Here is a 16,671-nt window from a genome sequence, read left to right as displayed (position 1 = left end):
TAACAGAAGCCCACAATCAATGAGAAAGACACTTTAGACACTAAAGGTTTTACAATCCATGAGATCAGTGCCGCGGCAGCAACCTACCAAGAACCCAGGGAGCAAAGGTCAGGGAGAAGTTAATTCTGCCTCGAGAAGGAACTCAAGCATTGATTATTTCACTTTTTCCAATATCTAGTTGAAGTAATTTAGGAAGAAATTGATACTTCAACTAGATATTGAAAAAAGGACAGGAATTGACTAAAAAGATAATGAGGAAAGAAGTTCTTTAAACAAAACAAAAAAAATGACCTAAAAATTCCTCTCAGTGGTTCTCAACCTTTCTAATGCCGCGACCCTTTAATACAGTTCCTCATGTTGTGGTGACCCCGAACCATGAAATTATTTTCGTTGCTACTTCATAACTGTAATTTTGCTACTGTTAATGAATTGTAATGTAAATATCTGTGTTTTCCGATGGTCTTAGGCTCTACAGCAGCGCTTCTCAACCTGTGGGTCACCTGTGAGAATCGCTAGCAGGGTCGCCTAAGACCATCCGGGAAAACAGATATTTACATTACGATTCATAACAGTAGCAAAATTACAGTTATGAAGTAGCAACGAAAATAATTTCATGGTTCGGGGTCACCACAACATGAGGAACTGTATTAAAGGGTCGCGGCATTAGAAAGGTTGAGAACCACTGCTAATTGCTTGTGGTGAATAGAACCAGCCTACCAATTTCAATCAGAACTAACCTAGATGTTTAGTTACTATTGAGGCGTCTCCAAAAGTTATTTATTTCCAGCTTATGACCAATTCAGAGCATCTACAAAAGTGACCTACTGAATTTGCAGAGGCAGCAAAATTCTTACAACAGTAATAATAATAATAACAGGATGAAACTTAATGGCTTTACTGAATAGATTACCTTTATGGCCAACAGCCCTCGTGCTCTCTCCAAGCCCACGGAAGTCCTGGGGAAGCCTCGTATGCTGCCCCAAGCTTACATTGCATTACACACTCGTTAATTGGAATGTAAATTGGTAAAAATTGAAAAGCTGTGCATCTACTTTTAAATTGAACCATTTTTAGTAAATCACTGAATACTTTCCGTGAACAACAGGAGTTTTACAAGATGACCTGTTATTCTTACCTCCATGGGAAAAGCTTTGAAATTAACGGTGTGCTCAGAACCACGCTGGTTTTCTCTTCCCCAATGAAATCGGACCTCATACAGTTCGAATTCGTGCCCTTGAGGCAATGGACCTCCCGACAGAACTGAAAAAAATAAAATAAATTATATTTAATTACATCTCAAACATATTCATCAGCACAGCAATAGAAACACTGGGGTCATGTTTTGACAAACACTCGCATGAGCGCTATAGATTCCATTCGGCCAAAATGAGAAATACAACACGACTGTAAATTTACACTATGTGGGTTTTTGCTGAAATTCTTATAATGCCATTCAGATAACAGCAGAAATTCCTTGGTACTGGTATGTGTATCATTTCATTTTAACTTGGTTAACTTTAGACAAAGAAAACCAATGCAATAGTTATGCTCTCTGAGATATAAACTTAGCACTCATCAGGAGGCTAAAATATTATTTGAGTCTCAGATTAACCAATAACTTGCTATAGATGTATCAATACATTAAACCTTGTTTTCAGATCATCCATTTGTAGCAACAGGCTTTCAATTTAGAGAATAGGTATAAGCTAATAAAATTATCTATGAAGAGAATTATTATTAAGCCAATCAGGTTATTCAATAATGCAATCACACTTACGGCAAAAAGCAATTTACCGTTCAGTATCACATACAATGCAAACAAAGTAAAATTTAATAAAATATTAATACTTAAAATATGAACATCAGTTCTATAGGGCCATGTCTCTAGTTCTCATTTCTGGATATGACTCAGAACTTTGCCCCAAAGAAGGGCACTCTAAAACTATTGAAAAATAAATTTGTACAAGAACCTGTCTTGAAGCGATAAAATACTTTCTTTAAACACTCCTTGATTATCTTATGGAAAAACTTGAAATAAAGTTTATTATAAATTACTTATTTCAATATAAATAAAGATCGTTTGCATTTTTATTTTTAAAAATGTTCATTCTAAATGATATCAGCTAAGAATTGAAAGTTATTTTTCATTCAAGACACTGACAAAATTCACCCCATTCCCCCAAAAATGGTCTCTCAAACAGGTGAGCATTGACACCTGGGTTGTCATTGACGAGCAAGTGACAATGTCCAACCTGCTCTCCCGAGGAACAGCGTGGCTGTCTATCTCACTCTAAAACTCAAAAGGGAAGAAAGCAAGCTAGTACAACAGGTATTTACTTGTTTGGTTGGTTCTACACCCCATAACTTGTTCCAAAAAGAATTTCAAGCTGCTTATATCAAGGTACACAAAACACAGGCAGAAAGCATGCATTAGGAAGAAGGACAAAGGTTAAACGAAGACAGGGGCAGAAACCAGTTGGAGAAATGAGGCGATCGCACACACCCATCTCAGAAGTCCTTGCTAAAAGTGTCAGACAAACTTACTTCTAAGCTTCCTCACTGCCAGCTCAGTGAAGAAAAAGAGCTACAATACCAAAAAACAGTTTTCATTTTCGAATGTATAAACCTCACATCACGGAGGAAGGTGACGTGCATGGCCTATAGGATACTAGTATTTCACAATTTTAATGCTTCTCTTCAGACCTGGTCTTACTAAAGTCTCACAACAAATCTGAGGGGTCAATGGGATCATCCCCATGGACAGGAGAGAAGAACAAGGCTGAGAGGGAGTAAATGCGGCCTGCCCTGGCCACCCAGGGTCCTCTGACCCACGTCCCAGGGTGCGACAAGGATGAGGAAAACCAAATTTTAGTATCTGCAAGCATGAAAAACGACTTTTTAAAATATATATATATATATATTTTTTTTTTTTATTGACTTCAGAGAGAGGAAGAGAGAGAGAAACATCAATGCTGAGAGAAACATTGATCGGCTGCCTCCTGCACGCCCCACACTGGAGATGGAGCCCACAACTCAGGCATGTGCCCTCACAGGGAATTGAACTGCGACCTCCCGGTTCACTAGTCAACACTCAACCACTAAGCCACCGCAGCCAGGCAAACAAGGAGTTCTTTAAGTCTAGGGTTCTAAACTGCAGTTCTATTTCCCAGGACAATAAAAAAAAAAAAAAAAAAACGTAAGTACATGGATCACAAAGGGTCACAGATATCCAGAGCTGCAGTGCACCTCACAGAGCATCTTCAATAAACACCCAGCTGTGGATGGAAGAAGAGATGACAAGTTTCTATTTCAACCGGGTGCCACAGTTTCTGAATAGTCTCAAAACCCACTCTTCCTTCCCCACAGCTGTCCAAGCTTGGTCTTAAGGAAAACGCAGAAGGAGGCCTGCAGTCCACCCCACAGTGGACCCCACCTCCCAAACCAAACAGAGGGGAAAGCAAGGAAGTCCGTGGCTGAACCCCAGCCTCATCGTGAGAACTAGAGAACACACCCTCGCCCTGTGGGAACGCAGCCCGAGCGCTTCATGGGGTGGGCTCTGCTTTTAAAGGTGAAAACTGCCTTAGAGGAGGCTTAGCTCCACACTGCTAAGGACAAGGAGGGAGAAATATTATGAAATAAAGTCGTGGGAAATGGGATAGCGGGTTTTTAAAAACTACTGGTACTTACAAAAAAAGAAAAAAAGAAAAGAAAGAAATGGATGTTATAACTGATGTTGACAGTGACTTTAAGAGACCAGAAAAAGAGCCTGGAAACTCCATAGATCTGTCTTGATAAGAGAAGTTGAAGGCCCCCAGGGATCCTCTGATCACATACATTGTACAGGACACTGTATTAAGTGCTTAAGGTACACTGATTCTTTTTTAGAGAGAGAAAGGAAGCAGGGAGGAAGGGAGGAAGAGAGAGAAGAAAAGAAATATCGATCGGTTGCCTCCCTCACAATTGAACCCACAACCAGGTACGCGCCCTGACAGAGAACCGAACCTGCCACCTCCTGGTGCTCAGGATAATGCTCCAATGGAGCCACATCAGCCAGGGCAAGATATATGGATCTTGACAAAAGAGACAACATTTGGTGATCTGGTGGATTTTTACAATGAGCGCAGAAAAGGGAAGCTTTCTGCCAGACCTGGTCCCCAGGGAGGGGCGACAGAGAGGCGGCGTGGGCCAGGAATCAGGCGCTGGGAACCTTTCACTTTTCCTGCAGCTGAGTATTCCAAAGTTAAACCGCACTAAAATCACGTGGCTGTACAAAGCCACAAAGAATGACGAAATCCTGAAAGCAGAATTTTATGAGGTGCCCGCTAAGTATTACCTGTGCATCCCCTAAGAATGACTCTGTTTTCCGACTAAAAATAAGCAGTACCTCTGTTTTACCCATTTGGCAACTTCAGGCATTTCTCTGCCTTTGTTCAGCTTTTCTTCAAATAAGGAGACCCCTCATATTTATGATTATCAAATTTTGCTGAGTGATATTGTGCCACCATATGGCAGGATTATTAGTTGTGACGTCACTAAGGTCAGTAAAATGTGTTACAATGAAGCTCATACTGATGACACACTGCATTTCCTTAGAATAACAAACTTGGGAAGGGGGGGGAGATACAAAATAAACCGATGTGATTGCTGCTGCACCCATTTTCTTTAATACTCTGTCATAGTCACAGCTACGATGCTTACGAGATACAAAGAGATCCTTCTCCAAAATTTGGGAACCTCATAGAGACATGATATATATATAATTTACCTCAACCTAGCTAAGCTTCTCTCTCCATTCGCTGGAGACAAATCTGCCAGGTAGTTCAAAGGCTGCTGTCCATCAAGGCTTATCTCCCTCACGCACTAGAGTTCAACACGCACCGTGCGCAGAGCACCCGGTTCATAGAGAGAGGATACTGCCTCGGGGCTGGCGGGCCCTCTCAGTGCGTGCGGAGCTGGATTTGACGGTTCACATGAATTGCATCAGAAGAGTAAGGGAAAGTGCACAAGGCAGTAGGAGAACGCCCAGCAAGGGCCGAGCCAGCACCAAGGGCATCAGAAGGTCAGGAGATGACTGCCAAGCAGAGCCTTGAAGAGGAAGCTAAGGGAAGTGAGAAAGCGCGGGCCAGCAGGGAGAGGAGGCTGAGAGGGGAAGCAGCCTGAATGTGTCCCAAGAGAAGGAAGCTGGAGGTCACTGATGGCCAACATCAAGATGAGAGAAAGTAATTTTTAAGACATTTCTGACAACCCCATATGTAAACCAGCAAGGCTGCTAAGAAGCCCTTAAAAAAAAAAAAAAAAAGTGGTCATTTTTTTAAAAGTATGATGAATAATAAAAAAATAATAATCTAGCCTAAAATTAGCATGAAGAATTATAAAAGGCCCAGGAGTGGAATTTTCTAATTAGGGTTTCTATAATAAGTGGCGGGGATGGGCACAAGTGACCTACCTTGATGAGCAATCTCTCCCATGCCCATGGCCCTTTAAAAGTGTCATCACCCTTAACACACTGCTTGCCGTCAGATGGAATGACGTTCTATTGCACAAGTGTGGGCGGTCTCACACTTTTTCACAACGTACGTGTGTCAGACCACTTCAGGCGAGAAACCTATAACAATTGTATTTTTACACTTCAGCTACTTTCCATAGCACCATAAGTATGTCCCATTTTAATGTGTCCGTGTGCACTAAATTGTTACCATTCCCACAGAACAATGTGATTCCTGTGTCCCACGGAGACACATGTGACAACGTTCATGAAATTCTCCACAGTCAGGGAGACAACCGGCCAACAGTCTGGTCAGGTCCCACCTGGAACGCAACCCTTGGCTCAACTCCCCGTCGGAGGCACTCTGTCTCCTTGAAACATGCTCAGAGCAGAAGGAGAACAGTGACTGGATCCAAAATGTGGTCCAGTTCCAGGGCCTCCACCCCAGCCAGCCTCCTCACCCCTGGTCCATACAGCCAACCCCTGACATTCGTAGGTGGCACCTCCGAAATCTCTCTTGTGTCATCCCTTTCTCCCACTGATGCTGCCAACACTGTAGCTGCCATCCTGGTAAACTGAGTCTCACCCAATAACCTGCAAACGGACTCCCAATGTCCCCAGATCCCATCTTATTCAGCGCTGCCAGGTTAATTTCCCTAAAGCAACATTCTGATTATCTGACAGAAAATAGAAAGTGGTTAGGCTCGGAAGACTTGGTTCAAGTCCCACATGAATTTGCTCGAATAGACCCTCTTCCATTATATTTTCTATTAACCTCACTTATCATGAAAGAAACTTTTCTTCCAGACGTACTGAAGGATGTGTTTTCCCTGTACATATCCGTATCTTTTCTGCATACTGATCTCCCTTCCCACTCATCCCATTCTCCCAGATCCAAATGCTAGTCACCTTTCAAGGATCATCGCAAATGCCACTTCCTCCCCCAAATGTCTCCCTAACAATTTCAGGCAAAAAAAATAATAATCTCCCCCTGTACACCTATTCTTCACAACCTACCACTGTAACCTTCTTGAGGGCAGGCACTGGGTGTTATTTGTATTTACCTTCCCCAAAGCATGCGTAAGGTGAAACAAAGACTGCAAACTGCACTCTCCAGGCCGGATGAACCCGGTGACTGTGGGTCTGGCTCACAGGCCCACATCTCCACCTCTTCCTGACACATCAAACATCTGGCAAACTAGGTGTGCCGGTTTCCCACAGTCTCCACCAATCCCTATTGCCTCACAACTCTACGCATAAAGGCAGAAGGTCAATAGCCATTTACAGGAGTTGCTTTCCTAGCCGTTGTCATTGATGGTGCCTGCCTGGCCTCAAAGATAGGTGTGTAACTCCTGTAATAAATTATCAATAACTAAACATTTATGAATGAAACACCATGTCTGAGGAACAGTTTAAAGGAACGAATATGTTTAAAAGGTAAAATGGCATTTTTCATAATATGATGATGGTAGTCAATATTTTAAAGGATAACATATAGAAATCTTAATAAAGAGGGAATATGCAAATTGACCATCACACGATCACAAAAATGGCAGTGCCCATAGCCACAAAATGGCGACACCCAGTCCTTTTAGCTCTGCCAGGGGTGCACAGGGGTGGCAGGCGCACGGTGCAGCTGGACCAGTACTCAGCCCCCCAACCGCTCAGGGCCGGCCCAAGGTGCAGGTAAGCCGCGGATGGCGGCTGCCCAGCTGCCCAGGGCCACCCGAGGCTCAGGTAACCAGGGTCAGCTAAGGCTTGCACTGCTGCCAGTGGCAGCAGCAGAGGTGAGATGGGGGGTCACCTTTCCCTGATCGCCAGGTCACCTCCCACCCCTGAGAGCTCCCAGGCTGTGAGGGGGGGCAGGCCGGCTGAGGAACCCTCCTCCAGTGCATGAATTTTCATGCACTGGGCCTCTAGTAACAATTATATTTGTTCTATGTGGGTCCAGAACCCCAAAATGGAAACAATGAGTGAGAGTACAGAACTTTTCAATCTTTGAAATTACTCAAAAAACAAAAGGGTTTTCTCAGTGAGGAATGAATTTCCTCTCTTGCGCTGTCCAAGCTGAGGACGCTCAGCCACTCACCAGAGGACCTCAGACAGAGGCTGCACTGGCTGATCTCCAGGGCCCATTGCACTCCGGGAATCTACGACTTTAGCCCCTTTCCCAGACTCACGTGCTGTCTTGCTGGAAAGCAGAACACTGAACCGACAGCATGCAGTCTGCATGAGTGCACTGCTTACGGATGCATGCTGTACAAGAGGGGAGGGCCAAGGAGGAGACCTTGAGAAACCCCATTATTTAAGGGAATGGAGAATCAAGAACTGGCAGAGAAAAGGCAACAGTCAAAACTAGAAAAAGATCAGGAGGTTCTGACACATTAAACAGAGACCAACCTGAGAGTTTCCAAAAAACCCATTGCAAATGCAGCAGAATTGAAGTGTGTTAAGAAATTGTAAGTATCCATTGGTTGTTGGATGAGGAGATCATTGATGACCTTTGTTTGGGAGCTCCAGCAGGGGTTGGAGAGTGGGGGGCTCATGCTCAGGCCATGCCTCAAATTTAAAGTAAGGCAATATACCCTGACGGGTTTATATATAGGGACTGTATCATTGGGATTATGCTAAAAGCTTTAATTTAATAGGTGTCGCCATTTAAATTATGCTACAACTTTTGTAACTGTTTTTGGCAATTCCTTTTTATTGTTTACTATAGACAACAATAGAGCAACAACAAACAAAGAAACCAAAGAATGACAGAATAAAGTACCCCAGGCCACTGACAGCCTCCGTGAGGCCAGACGTTTCAGTGGGCTGGTGTGTACAAAATGAGTTTGATTTCTTTTAAAATAACTGTGCTTATTCTACGAATATTCCATTTCAAAAGGCAGTACCCAAGAAAACATAAGCGTATATTATTAAGAGAAAGAAGCCAAACTGAAAAGGCTACTCAATGAACGATTCCAACTATGTGACATTCTGGAAAAGGTGAGACAATGGAGACAGTAAGAAGATATGTGGCTGCCTGGGGCTGGGAAGAGAGGGAGGAACAGGCGGAGCACAGAGGCTCTGAGGGCAGTGAACCTGTTCTGATGACCCCACAGCGATGGAGACATGTCATTCTCCACCTGCTCCAACCCAGAGAGTGGCCCACACCACGGTGACCCCTCAGGTAAGCGGTAGCCTCCCGCAGATGATGCTGTGCTAGTGCAGGGTCACCAGCTGTCACCGATGGGCACACTGGTTACACTCTTGCCTGCGGTCAGTAACCAGGGGCAAACAGCCAGCTGTGAGCCGCCACGCACCCTGCCTCAGGGAAACGGACAAAACCTACAAAGGCTCCTCCTGCCACATGGCCAGGTCCCTACCTCGTCACAGTACTGTGACTTCCACCAGACCATATTCCCGCCCAGGCGCACAGAGCTCCTGATCCCCTCTTTAGACCCACTCCTAACTAGGAACCATGAGCCAGCGAACACTAGACATTTAAGGAAAACCTCCAATATTAAAAGAGAGCAAAACAAACAGAAGAATTTACCCAGAAAAAACAGACAAAGGGTGGGAAAAGAAAAAGCAATACAATGAACTTATATGCATATGTATGTATAATCCATGGACACAGACAACATGGTGGTGAAGTCCTGGGGGTTGGGAGCAGGAGCGGGTGGGGAGAGGTTAATGGGAGAAAAAGGGGATATTTGTAATACTATCAACAGATTTTAAAAAAGGAAGAAGAAAAAAAGCAATACAGAAAAGAATGGAGATAGATTCTGCACTCACGAAATAAATGCTGGATACGGGAGGTTAAAAATTCAAACAATTCCTAGAATAAGCACATCTTTTTAGAAATTAAGAATAACTAGCAGAAGTTAAAAGTTCCGTAGGAAATCTCAAAGATATAAGTTGAGGACACGACAAAAAGTAGAAGAAAAAGACAAACAAAAAAATAAGAGTGACTGAAAGAAGATAAAAAGGAAAAACAGAAGACTTATCCATGAAATAATGTAAGAAAACTTCTAAGAAATCCTGATTTGAAACTGCAAAAGCTTCTAGCGAAGGAAAAGGTCATATAAAAGAGTAGACAAGCAGGTGGCTCTAGACCTTTCGACAGCATCTCTGGAGGGCAGAATAGCTCCCGATAATGCAGCAGTGACATCAAATATCTGCGGGTGAATGGTTCCAGCCCAGGCTGCTTCACCCAGGCCAACGCCATACCAGTGAGAACACGCGAACACACAGGTCTCCCAACATTTACCCTCATGTGCCCTTCTTCTCGGGAGGTTACTAGGAGATGAGCTGCAGAAGGGAATAAACCTTAGGAAACACCTTGAAATGAGGGAAGGACCACACAAGAACATGTCACAGCATCTAGAAAACACAGGATTGGACACGGGAGACAAGTACAGGGACTTCCTGTGCCTTGGTTCCAGGGGGCTGCAGGGCATGGCCGTGCAGCAGGCCTGGAGAGCAAGTGGGCCAGCTGGGCAGGAATAGATGGAAGAGAGGCCTGGAGTGGGTGTGGAGGAAGGATGGATGAGAGGGAGGGAAGGATAACCTGGTAAGTGTCAGTATCCTGGGAGAAGATCTGCCATCTGTCAGAGACTTTGAAAATGAAATCATGAAAGATAAATACAAAAAGTAAATTAAAAAAAAAAAATTAACTCTGGGGGGGGGGGGGGGGGGAAATTCAGTAAAGGAAACAGACGATAATCTCAGCCAAAAATAACAGCTATACAATCCTAAGAAGAACACTGAGTATTAACTTAAGTAAAAGTAATTTCAGTATAGGGACAATGGAAATAATAGCTACACAATCATAATAAGAAGAACACTGAGTATTAATTTAAGTAGAAATTGTAATTTCATTATAGGGACAATGGGGAGCAAAACCATGATATGGGAGGGGAATAAGAGAACTGGCCTCATCTTCAGAAAATGGAGCCCCGGCTGTCCTGTCCCGTGTTAAGAAGAATGGCAGTGACAGCATGAGGAACAGCTGAGGGCTGAAAGTGATTGTCCCCAGGACAAAACGTGGTGTTAGGTGCGAGGAGCAGGTTATACCCCAGAGGCAGGGAGAAATACAGTACTAGTCCACTATTTCAATTATGTGTATACTCTATTTTGATAAAACTTGTACTACATAAATGAATGGCAGGGTGTTTTGGCTTGTAGCCTATCCCTGTAAGAAGTTCAAATATCCTAGAAAAACAAATAAATAAACTGGTCCAGACATGGAACTTTTTGTTACTTCCTTTTACGTCTGGGGAAATACTGATGAAGTCATCACAGAGGCAGGAAAGAGATGGGGCATCTGAAGGAGCGGGTTCCCCCTGAGGAGACAGGAGGAAGGGGTCTGGGGCTTGGGTATCTGAAACAGTCCTAGACAGAACAAACGAAGGTTCTTCCTCTGTGATCAGGGATAGAGGATGGAGAAGCATCAACCTGGAAAGGAAGCTACTTGAGCAAGACACATACCTGTGGAGAGAGGGCCAACACAGCACTGGACAATGTCTTTTCTGAGGTGGCTAAGGAGAGTGCTTGAGAAGTTACCAGAAGAAAACGTTAACCTCAATCTGATCAGGTAAATCTGACCTTAGAGCAGGGAGGACACACGCTTAATTGACAGTATTTGTCCTCAGTCATTCCTCCGTGCTCCCATAAAGCTTTCTAACACCACTGTCATGTTAACACTAGTACTTTAAAGGGTTGTGTTCCTCCTAAACCAGGAATCCTCAACAACCATCTTGTCCATCTATACACAACCAACACTGACTCACAGTGGTGCCTGACAGGAAATGCAATTTTGTTGTGCAGATACAGAAACATTTTCTTCCCAGAAGTACAAAGGCATGTCAATGCACCAACACACATGTATGGCCTTAAAATGTTTTTATAGGTCAGAAGTCAGTATTCAGTAATTTTACTATTTTAAACATGTTTTATACATGTTTAAAACAATACAGACTGTACCCAGCCAGAGTGTCAGAGTAGTTGAGCATCCACCTATACACCAGGAGATCACGGTTTGATTCCTGGTCAGGCACATGCCTTGGTTTCGGGCCAATCTCCAGTTTGGGGCATGGAGGAGGAAGGCATTCTCTCTCATCATTGGTATGCCTGTCTCTCTCTCCCTCTCCCTTCCTCTCTAAAATCAATAAAAATATTTTTATAATAATAATAATACATAATGTCCCTTCATAGGTAACTCACACACACACACACACACACACACACACACACACACACAAATACTCTGATTTAAATTCAAGTTTAATCTGAAGTTGTCTCTCTAAGTACGCATGCAACCTAGACTCTGTTTTGGGCGATGCCTATACTTTGACCTCAGAAAGGCAGAGAAGGCTGCATGAACCTATGACTACATCATAGATTCTAAATTAAAGCTCAGGAACATTCACAATGAATGAAAATCCAAAGCTGATTATCAATACCTGCCTGGCCTAATAATTAATCTGATCGTTTTATGTTTTAAAATATCAAACTTACTGATCCAGAATTTGAGCACAGTTGGTCTCCAGTAAGGACTTCCTATCATTTCAAATATTCTAATTTTACATTCTTTCTAAGAGGGAAATAAGTCACTATTCACTATGAATAGCATAATAATAATGCTAATTTTTAGAATTCTGTTTTACTCTTCCCTGCATTTACGCTGAAAACCACTTTCCTTGGTAACTGCCCAACACCCTTTCCACAGAACATTTCAGATCCATCTCAAATAGGTTCAGATGGGGAGAAGAGGAGTTTAAAAAATAAAATAAATACATAAAAGCAAAAAGCTTTGTTTACTATTAAACCTTTTGCTTTTAGAGGATATTTTTTATTGTTATTCATTAAAAATGTTCTTGTCATTAACATAGCAGAAAAATAAATATGAAAAGTCTATATTAAATGCCAGGTAATGTCAATAAATCTTAATCTTTAGTTTTACAATGCAGCAAAACAGAGAATTATAATTATCCACATGATTTATGCTAATCAACAATTTAGGACAAAATGCAGATAGGTACACCTGTGTGCACCTGTCCACAAATCCCACAAGGTGTAAGTTGACCAACTAAGATTGTTCAAGTAACATCATACCACGTAGAACAACCAAACTGGCATCTTCATAACTCCATCCTTTCCAAAACAATTCCCCAAAATGCATTTTATAACACAGGAGGGTACCTGACAATGGAGCTATGTCAGTTCTGCCTTTAAGGTCACGCAAGCTAAAGGGGAGTTAGTTCAACAGCTGCAATATAACTTGAGTTTACGAGAGCATGCAAAGCATCTTCTAAAATACCTGATTTTGACTTCAGGATAACCTGAATGGTGTGTCCATCATTGGTGACCTCACAGTCCCGGCAGACCACATAATTGGGCGAGAGGCGGACATCCAGCAGGGAGGGGTCATATCTGGCTTCCCTGGAATTCAGGTTTATGGGAGACTGGTATTCCCCATTAGCATCAGGAAACACCAACCCCCATTCAACACCTAAGGACAAAAAGGAAGCACACTTATAACAGGTTACCAAAAAAGTTACAGTAAAATTTAACATTTTAAAACTATTATTTGAAACACTGTTTATAATCCTGGACATCATTCAGAGGGTTATGACTACCATCTCTATACAGATGAACTATGGTAAAAGTGTGTCAGTATTTGCATTTATACTTTGTATAGTCTAATAGTCTCAAATACTACATACAAAATCCTGAACTAACAAAATATTCAGTTTGTAGTTGTCCACAAAGGGGCAGTAATTTATGACTAAGAAACTCAGGTCATCTTAAAGTGATCAGGAAAAAAAAAAAAAAAAGTAAGACCACAAAGTTTTCTCTGCCCCTCAGTTCAGTTATGTGCAGGACTTGGGAAATACCTAGAACTCTCAACATGCTTAGTGAGAACCCAAAACAATAAATCTGATGCTCGTGAATAAACACCTCTTATCAAAAATGCAAATAAAGCATTTTGAACTGTACATATGTACAGGTTCCCATACCTATGTATTCATTCATACATGCTCTTTCCATATTTTTACAATGAAAATTATAAACTACGCATTTTTTTTCAATAGATGGAGTCACCATCAGCACCGGGGGTCGGCTCCATTAAGAGACCTACATCTTCAGGGACACATTCAGGAATCTAAACTTCGAGAAAAGTCCACCCGCTTCTCGCCAAGCCCACTGACCCAGCCTGACAATGAGGACCTGTCTGGCATGAGGGGGCCTTGCTAGCATCCTTCAGGAAAGGAGTACGGGCAGAAACACTTGCTTTAAAGCAAGTAAGACAGGAACAGTTTGGCTAACACTGTGTTCTCAGGGTGCGGAGCAAAAGGTAGCGCTGTTCCTCTTAGCGACTCAGAAGAGGAGGAAAGTCCCAGCAGCGGCTGCAATGCTCGCCCTCCGAGTGGAGGCAGTGCCAACACCTGCCGGGCGGTAAGGCCGGGCTTCCCAACAGGAACGCAGGTGGCAGGCCCGCCCTCTATCCCCGCCGCTCCTGGTGCCCCGAAACCGGCCAGGGGACCGGGAACGTGAGGAGGGACCCCCGTGGGAAAGCGGGGACCCCGGGGTGCTGGGATCGCCGGGGACCCGCGATGTGCGGAGCGGCGCGCTGGGCGGGGCGCGGACACACACACGCGGCGCGCAGCCCGGGACGCGCCGTCCAGGGGGACCCGGGGCACCCGGACCGGCGGCGGGTTACCTTCTTCGTAGCCCCACTCCACGCCCTCCTCCTCCTCCTCTTCGTCCTCCTCCTTCTCCGGGAAGGCCACGGAATCTTCGATGAAGCTCAGGTCAGCCATGGGGAGGGAGGCCGCGGGTCCTCCGCGCTCTCGCTGGCGGTGCAGGAGTGGGAGCGCGGGGCGGTGCGCGCGGGAGGGTGCGAGACGCGGGTGCGAGTGGGGGCGCAGCGAGCGGGCAGAGAGCTCGTGGCGGGAGGCGATGGGGGTGCGTGTGCGTGGGGGTGCGTGTCCGCGGGCGATGGGCCGGGGCTCTCTCTCGGCGGCCGGCGGGGAGCGTCCCCAGCCTGGGCGGGCGGAGCGCGGGGCAGGGCAGCCCTTGGAGCACGAGCTGGCGAGTTATAGCCCCGGCGGGGGGCGTGTCTGCCCGGAGGCCCCGCCCCCTTGGCTGGGTGGCCCTGACCCAGGGCGGGAGGGGGGGGGTTAGGGGAGGGATGGGAGAGATTGGAGGGGGGGCGGAGGGGGGGGGTAGTATCGCAGGAAGAGGCTCTGGGCGACCGCGCAGAAACCTCGGAAACGGCTGGGTCCACTCCGCTCCTGGCTCTCGCCGCCCTTCCTGAGCCTCGCGCCGTGAGTCCCCGGGCCTGGCTGGCTGCTCTCCCTTCTTTTCTTCCTAAGTCCAGGAAATAGCAAGAAGGAAGAAAGAAAGGGGAGGGAGAGATAGAGAGGGGCTGGAAGAGCCCGTTCACCAAAGAGCGGCCCCCACTCTGAATCTTTGTTACTGAGAATTGACTGACTTTCTCTCCGTCCTGTCTACATAGTGGAAACGAGTATGGAAACACTTCCAAGAAATGTGTAGTTCCTAAAAAACATTTAAGGGGGGGAAATTGTTCTAATCTAGAGAAGTAAATGTAAGTTGGGGATATTTTTCCATTATATATATATATTTCCCAGGCAAGAGGAGTGAAAGGCAAGAAAGCGCATTTGTTGTTAGTTTCAGACCCTCGGGTGCTGCTGCGGAGGCAGCTGGCTGTGTACACAGCTCCCGGCCGCCGAATGAAATCGTGTAAATAATGAAATGCACACATTGCATCACAAACAGGAACTTTCCTGGCCCGAAGAGGTGGCATTGCTCCGTCCCAACCCAGTGCTAGTGACTTCAGCCCCCTGTTCCAAGGTCTTTTTAAAAGCTTTAGGCAGTAACCCCTGAGCAGATAACACCACTTTTTTTAGAAGGAGTCTGTGTATAATAAACTCCGATTTGGGCCTTTGGGGAAAGCTTGGTTTTATATGCTCTGTGCACTCATGAACATGTCTGTTGGCAGTTTGAATGGTGGGTTCCTAAATCATACCGTCCTAGGGATGCTTCATTCATTCCTCATAAAGACAAAGATGCTCAGTTTGGGGATTTGGGGTTCTGTTGTCCACTGCCTGCTCAGTCCTCCCCTTTTTTAAAAAGCCACTTCACAGGCAATTAGAAATTTCTCCAGAAAATGGATTGGGACTGAAAGGGGGCTGGAGGGGAGAGAGAGGGAGGGAGGAATTCAACAATCTGCCACTTTCTCGAATGTTCAGCAACATAGGTGAAAACTATTGGTCAACTTTAGTAGCTGTGGCGATGACCTGTGGATTTCCTGTAATTGGAGTAATTTGGCTTTCTCCTTAACACAACACCAGAAAGTCCACCATCCAGAGGACCGAGTCAGTCTGAGAGAAACTAAATTATTTCTTTCCTCAGTGCCTCCTAGATGCTTTTTGGTGAGTAGCCTCTCTCCTCTGCACCTTCCTGAGCCTGAACTTGACAGAGCAGAACGCTATCCCAAAGCTATAGCTTTTTTTTTTTTCCTCCCAGAGAGAAAGGGAAAGGGAGGGAGAATCATTAATCCGCTGCCTCCCACATATCCCACTCTGGGGATCGAGCCCGCAACCCAAGCATGTACCCTAGCAGGGAATCGGACCTTGACCTCCTGGTTCATAAGTCAATGTTCAAGCACTGAGCCACGCTGGCTGGACTAAGGCTATGACTATTTAAAAAAAAAAAAAAAAAAAAAAAAAAAAAAAAAAAAAAAAAAAACTACCTTACATATTAACCACTTTCTTCTAAAGGAGCATTTCATTTCTTTCTCCTTTCATGAAAACCTTTTCAGAATCTTGGAAGTTTTATAAACTTTCTTTTAGAAATATGCCCATGCATTAATCAAATGCTACAGCTAGTGGACCCCATTGAGGGTTGCCTGACAAAATATTTTTGCCACTGTGAGCCCATCAGCAATGTTCAATTCTCTCTGCCCCCACATGTATGTAGAGGCTACATCATAGCCATTGTGTGACCACCAGTTGTATTTAAAGCATCACATGAATGATAGACATGTTTACCAAACCTGAGGACAGGTAAGTCACCATGGTAAAAACTCCACTTCCCACGAGTAAATGGTGTGCCACATTTACATATAATACCGTGTTTCCCCGAAAATAAGACATCCTCCGAAAATAAGA

At 44.6% G+C, this 16,671-nt stretch overlaps 1 protein-coding gene across 2 annotated transcripts in view; it reads right to left on the bottom strand.

The window, feature by feature from the left end:
- CA8 (carbonic anhydrase 8) overlaps positions 1-14,543 on the bottom strand; it is an 80,493-nt gene extending 65,950 nt beyond the window's left edge. The window contains exons 1-3 of one of the 2 annotated variants that reach the window (XR_014793258.1): positions 14,199-14,540; positions 12,795-12,986; positions 1,136-1,260 (exon numbers count right to left, since the gene is read on the bottom strand). Coding sequence is in view for 1 of the 2 variants with exons in the window: in XM_084865095.1 (XP_084721221.1) it covers positions 1,136-1,260; positions 12,795-12,986; positions 14,199-14,298 (417 nt within the window). In the remaining variant the exon portion in view is untranslated. Of the gene's footprint in view, positions 1-1,135; positions 1,261-12,794; positions 12,987-14,198 lie in introns of both variants that reach the window. The other variant, XM_084865095.1, reaches the window with a different exon arrangement.
- Positions 14,544-16,671: the final 2,128 nt, after the last annotated feature.

This window comes from Pipistrellus hanaki (genome assembly GCF_964339955.1).
Source record: "Pipistrellus hanaki genome assembly, chromosome: 17".
Lineage (NCBI taxonomy): Eukaryota > Metazoa > Chordata > Mammalia > Chiroptera > Vespertilionidae > Pipistrellus > Pipistrellus hanaki.
Note: the sequence above shows the minus strand (reverse complement) of the source record. Positions and strands in the feature narration are given on the sequence as shown.